General features: G+C 38.9%; 1 protein-coding gene across 1 annotated transcript; it reads left to right on the forward strand.

Moving 5' to 3' along the window:
- The first annotated feature begins 429 nt into the window (after positions 1 to 429).
- Positions 430 to 4,961, forward strand: LOC140169525 (macrophage mannose receptor 1-like). The gene is made up of 4 exons (XM_072192786.1): positions 430 to 435; positions 765 to 1,112; positions 1,828 to 1,984; positions 4,648 to 4,961. Exons 1-4 carry the CDS (start codon positions 430 to 432, stop codon positions 4,959 to 4,961), a joined length of 825 nt encoding a protein of 274 aa, XP_072048887.1.
- The last annotated feature ends 433 nt before the right edge of the window (positions 4,962 to 5,394 follow it).

Genomic DNA, 5,394 nt, shown 5'->3' on the forward strand with positions numbered 1-5,394 from the left:
ATTTTTGAAGGGAGATATAAATGACCATTCGGGTATGTGCTGCAAACATGGGTCACATTGTCAGCCATTGGTATATGACCCTTTTTACTTGGCCTATAGATGGGCCATTTTTATCAAATGAATTGGTAAAAGTTGTACGAACTAGAGAAAAACAGATCAAATTAGTAGTTTCCGAATCGGCCCGAGTTTAATGTTATTGGTTTTAAATTGGTATAGGTAAAAATCCCCTCATTTGCTGATCTAGTGAACGGATCTGCAAAAGCAGTATTTAGCTTGATTTTTAGGTCAACAACCCTCCTTTCAAAGTTCCCTTCTTTACGTAACAAAGACTAGCTAAATCAATTGAATTTAGCCTTGTACTTTGGTCTGTATGCACAATAAGTTAGACGTGGTCTAACAATAACGTTTAACATTAGACCTGGGGTAACTATGGAGGTTAGAACTAGGGTGGGATCATTTTATCTTTTCTTTTCCTCCCTTACTAATAGGAAAGTACAAAAGTTGAACTGCTAATCTAATATTAAGCTACACGAATTCGCCCTTAATAAGATCTACAATAATGTAGAATAAGGTATGTGCCAAAAAGTTCCTTCTCCGTAAGACTGATCTCAATAGTTAGACCAGGCCTAAAGTTAGACCTCGTCTTGTTTTGTGCATACGGACCTAAGTGTTTAATCACTTATAATTATTATCATCATCATTATCATTATTTATTATTGTGGAGATATTATTATATGTTAATTTATGGTTTTTCTGCTTCTCAGAATCTTGACGTATGCATCAAGATGTTAAATGACCCAGACAGACTAGGTGAATGGTTATCAGTATTTTGCACCAATGAGTTCAATGCCTACATGTGTCAAATGCCGCCTGACCCTCAGTGGGACCCCAATCCACACAATCTTTGTTTGGAACAAGGCTACCAATCATACTTCCTCTCGTGCTACAAGTTTGTGACAGATTTTAAGAGCTTTGCAGATGCTCAAGCAGATTGCGAGTCCGAGGGTGCCGTATTAGCCTCTTTCCCAGATCGATATGAGCTTGCTTTTGGTGAAACCGTGATGCACTACAACAAGATTGAGAATATTTGGATAGGCTTGGCAAGAGATGATGTGAGTATTTGCAACTATAAATTTTAATTTCATGTCTTTGTTATGTCTGGTCTGGTTTGCTCTGGTCCAGTCCGGTCTAGTACATGTACACTATACATTGTACAGTAAAATTCAATGCCTCAGAAAGCGAAGCAAACAGGGTTCTCATGGGTGCTTCCAGGGTAGACTAGGGCAGTCAGGGGGTTTCAATCTATTTGTTCCATCAAATCTTCTGATGGTGTTCAGTCTACAGTCTGCATATTTTTCCCAGAATTTTTATTCACAGCTTTTTTAACACTTGGTTTTTTTTTCAATTGGCAAATTAATTTTGCTTCGACATTATGTCGTTGGTTTCATCACATACATGACATAGTAACGTATGAACAATCAAGTTACATCAATAGTCATGATAGTGACAGATGATGAGATTTCACAAACAATAAGTTTCACGAGGAACAACTATATGTGGTCAATTTGCATGTGAGATGATTGACATGATTGAGTTATTATCATCATCAGCTAGGCCTGTATAAATCAAGCATACCACCTAGAATATCCTTTAAACATACTTAGTGTACTAGTTTGCAGAGTAGTCACCCCATGACGCTATTTTTGCTCTGTATTTTAGCCTACCAATTTATGAGCTTTTATCTTGCTAGTCTTTTACTGTGTATTATCTCAATTTCAAAATTACCGCCTTTGACCTGTATATAATTTGCATATTTCATATTTGCAGCAACATCAATATAAATGGCTTGATGATTGGCCTCTTACCTACACTGATTGGTACCGCAATGAACCAACAGAAGATGGATGTGCTGCCATGACACTCAGTGGTTGGAATGATATTGACTGTACAGTACCACATGCATACTTCTGTAAAACAACACAAGGTAGGGTAAATAAATTTAATTATTCTTGTTGCTACAGATGCAATGAGAATATAATTTGGAATCTTGGACAGGAGGATGAGAGTTCATATGGGTCAATGTCGGGTCAATCGGTACAACAAAGCTGGACCTTATGTGGCCCATACACGGTCGATTTCATTGATCAATATTGGGGACCCTAAATGCAGGATTGGATACAAAATAATATTTCTCTTCAATAGTATTGAAGAGAACTAAACTAGTTTGATTGACGGTTGGACAATAAAATCACTATTGATGTTCGTGTGTATAGTGCACAGTGACATATTTTGTATCCACTCTTGTATCTAGGGGTATTTGATATTGATCAATGCAAAGGCCACATAAGATACATATTACTAACGTATCCTCCGCCTTCGCGGCACGTCAGTTGGTTTTCTCTGTATGGAGTGAGTGGATGATCACACTAACAGTGGAGGAGTGTACTAGCAGTGCCACCGACATGGGGGGGTTAAAGGGTGCGTAACCCCCGGGCTCGGGGTCCTAGGGGCCCGTAAAATAAAGAAAACATACCTTAATGGGCCCATAAAAGCAAAGAAAAGAGACCTAAGGGGCCCGTGCGTTCATTTTACCCCCGGGTCCGTAATGGCTATCGGCGGCACTGTGTACTAGCTGGTCAGAGGCTAATCCTGTCAAGCATTAATACCTCAACAATCACTGTTGTGGTCACTTTTCATCCTAACCTCCCTCCTCTACGCAGCATCACTAATGACAATCGCCATATACTTCAAACCTCAGATCGGCTACAACGAGCAGTTCCCGATAGCCCCATCCTGGCCTAAGACGTCCTCGCAATCTTAGAGATCTTCTGGTGAGAGCTGAAGTCCCCCCTCTTTCTGATACTATTCCTTCCACACAACAGGGTACTTTCACATGTGATTCCAACAGGTGTGTTGTTTCCAAGGACCATATCCAAGAAGGGGATTCTGTCACCAGTAATTCCAACAATTCCTCCCACAGGATCAGGGGCAACATCACCTGCACCACATCTAATGTAGTGTATCTCATTTCTTGCAGAGTTTGTGGTATACAGTATGTGGGAGAAACTAAGACTGCAATTAAAAGGCGGTTTTATGGACACAGGTCCACTGTCAACACCAAGAAGCTTGACACCCCTGTTGGTAATCACTTTAACCTCCCCAACCACTCCATCTCCGACATGATCCTACAGGGCATTGAGTCTTTAGGTAACCGCCCCGACACCGTCCGTGTCAGCAGGGAGAAAATCTGGATGAAGCGCCTTCGTACCATCCAGCCACACGGTCTCAACATCCAAGAAGGAAATGACTAACTTGTTTTTCATCATCATAATATTTTGCCACCCCTTATTTATATATATATATATATATATATTATTTTTATATATAATAATTTTTTTTCCCTAATCATTTTAAAATATGTTCCCTCCACTTAATTATTTTAGTTTTTATTTCCTATTTACATCTATCATTATGTTATATGTTCATGTAGTTGTATTTTTACCATTCATTTTCATTTTTCTATTCAGCCTTTTGTCTTCATTCATATCCTTATCCCCCTTACTTCCATTCATGACATCCCACTTCCTGCCCTATTGATATTTCCCAATAAACACTTATGTCTTCTATTATCTTGCTAATTTCCCTTTCCTTTATGTCCATGTCACTATATATATGCATGTTTGTGTGTTGTCTTGTCACTTTGCCTTTGATAGAGATCCTGCTAGGATCGAAAGCTCAGGCCCCTAAAACTTTGAAATCTTATTTACACAGCAAAGAAATTTAACAATGGAATTTTTGTGGCTCATGAGAGTTACATGACCTGACTATCTTCATGTAGGTGGGCGGGATGGAGTGGCGTCCCAAGTATTTATTGAGGACCGGTTTGGTTGCAGTAATATAAATAGCCTTCTTGACACTCCCCTGGTACCTTTTGATGCCAGAGTCTAAAATGAATGTTCACTTCTTTCGGGTCAAATGTGTGTTTGGCCACTCTTATGTAGGCCCCTACTGGCGACACTCAGAAACTTGCTTGGACAAGGCCTAGGATCATTCAGTTTCGCCAATATATTGCCATGGGCAGTCCTGACATTTGATATTGGAATCCTGACAATTTTAAGATGCGCCTAATGAAATTTGGTGCACTGACGTCAATGACCAATGGGGATGTTAGGGGGAGTTGAACCCCTCAAATAATTTGTTTTGCTAAGTCAGTCCCCAACAGAAAATTTCACCCCCCCAAAAAAAAAAAAACTCAAAGAAAGTTCACACCCCAAGTGTAAAATGTAAAATTGAAAGCATGGCGTGTAATGTGCCCAAATCCACTTCTCTTGTATTTTGATGTTGCAATGATCACACATCCACACACTACCCAAAACCAAGACACACCTGCTGGTATTCCTGGTATGGATCCTACCTTTGTTGTGAAATGATCCAAGGGCGCTGATTCACATATTCTTCTCTACCACAGAATAGTTGAGATGCTTTCTAATTTTGCCTAGTTGAAAAAAGTTGAGAATGACAATTTCTTAGTTTGGGACGTCCTATTTCTTGAATAGTTTAATGTTGGATAATTCATTACTACCTATATAAATCAGATGATATATGTTGTTGATTTCCCAAAATCTAATTCCAATTTTTTATGTCAAGAGATTAGACCATCACCTGGTCCTCCTCAATATGGCTACTGTCCTGATGATGGTTCAATCCGTTGGAACGACACCTGCTACTATTTCCCACAAAACGCTGCAGCAACTGATTGGGACTCGGCAAACTATGCATGCCAAAGTGAATATGGAGCTAGTACATTGGCTAGTGTCCACTCTGATGAAGAAGCTTTGTTTTTAAGGACTCAGGCTACATTGGCTTGGGGCTCGCCATATCCATTCTGGATTGGTCTAGAATTGACTGAGGATGGTACGTCAAGATTTATTTGGTATTTGAAATTCGGGAATTTAACATAATATGCTCTGCGTGCTAGCCATAGACATTAAAACCCTATTCTATTACCCCACAAAAGTGGTATATTTGAGTGGTGTGGAGGTATCATATTAACTACTGCGTTGCAGTGTTATTGGTTGGGTAAAAAACAATAAGTGGCATACCATTGACAACCTTGGACTTTAAGCTTTGAGAAAAACAAGATTAATATTTAATTATGTAAATTTTATGCAAATTAGCTCATGAATAATTAATGAGCTCACAGCCAAATATGATGAAAAAATTATTTTGGTTTACATTTTCGAATTGTATGAGTACATCAATGTGGGATTTTTATGCCGTTTTAAATACACTGCCGTGTTTCTACATTATAATAAAAAGAAATCCGAATTACTTTGGACCATATATTTAAAAGTTTATGGACATTTTGGGGCTATTTTTAGGGCAAAATTTGGC

The sequence above is a fragment of the Amphiura filiformis genome, chromosome 14 (genome assembly GCF_039555335.1).
Source record: "Amphiura filiformis chromosome 14, Afil_fr2py, whole genome shotgun sequence".
NCBI lineage: Eukaryota > Metazoa > Echinodermata > Ophiuroidea > Amphilepidida > Amphiuridae > Amphiura > Amphiura filiformis.

What these genes read in the sequence shown, in the direction of transcription:
- LOC140169525 (XM_072192786.1), top strand. An exon ending in TAGGCTTGGCAAGAGATGAT is followed by an intron (nt 1,113 to 1,827) that starts GTGAGTATTTGC and finishes TCATATTTGCAG; the next exon opens with CAACATCAATATAAATGGCT. An exon ending in CTTCTGTAAAACAACACAAG is followed by an intron (nt 1,985 to 4,647) that starts GTAGGGTAAATA and finishes TTTTATGTCAAG; the next exon opens with AGATTAGACCATCACCTGGT.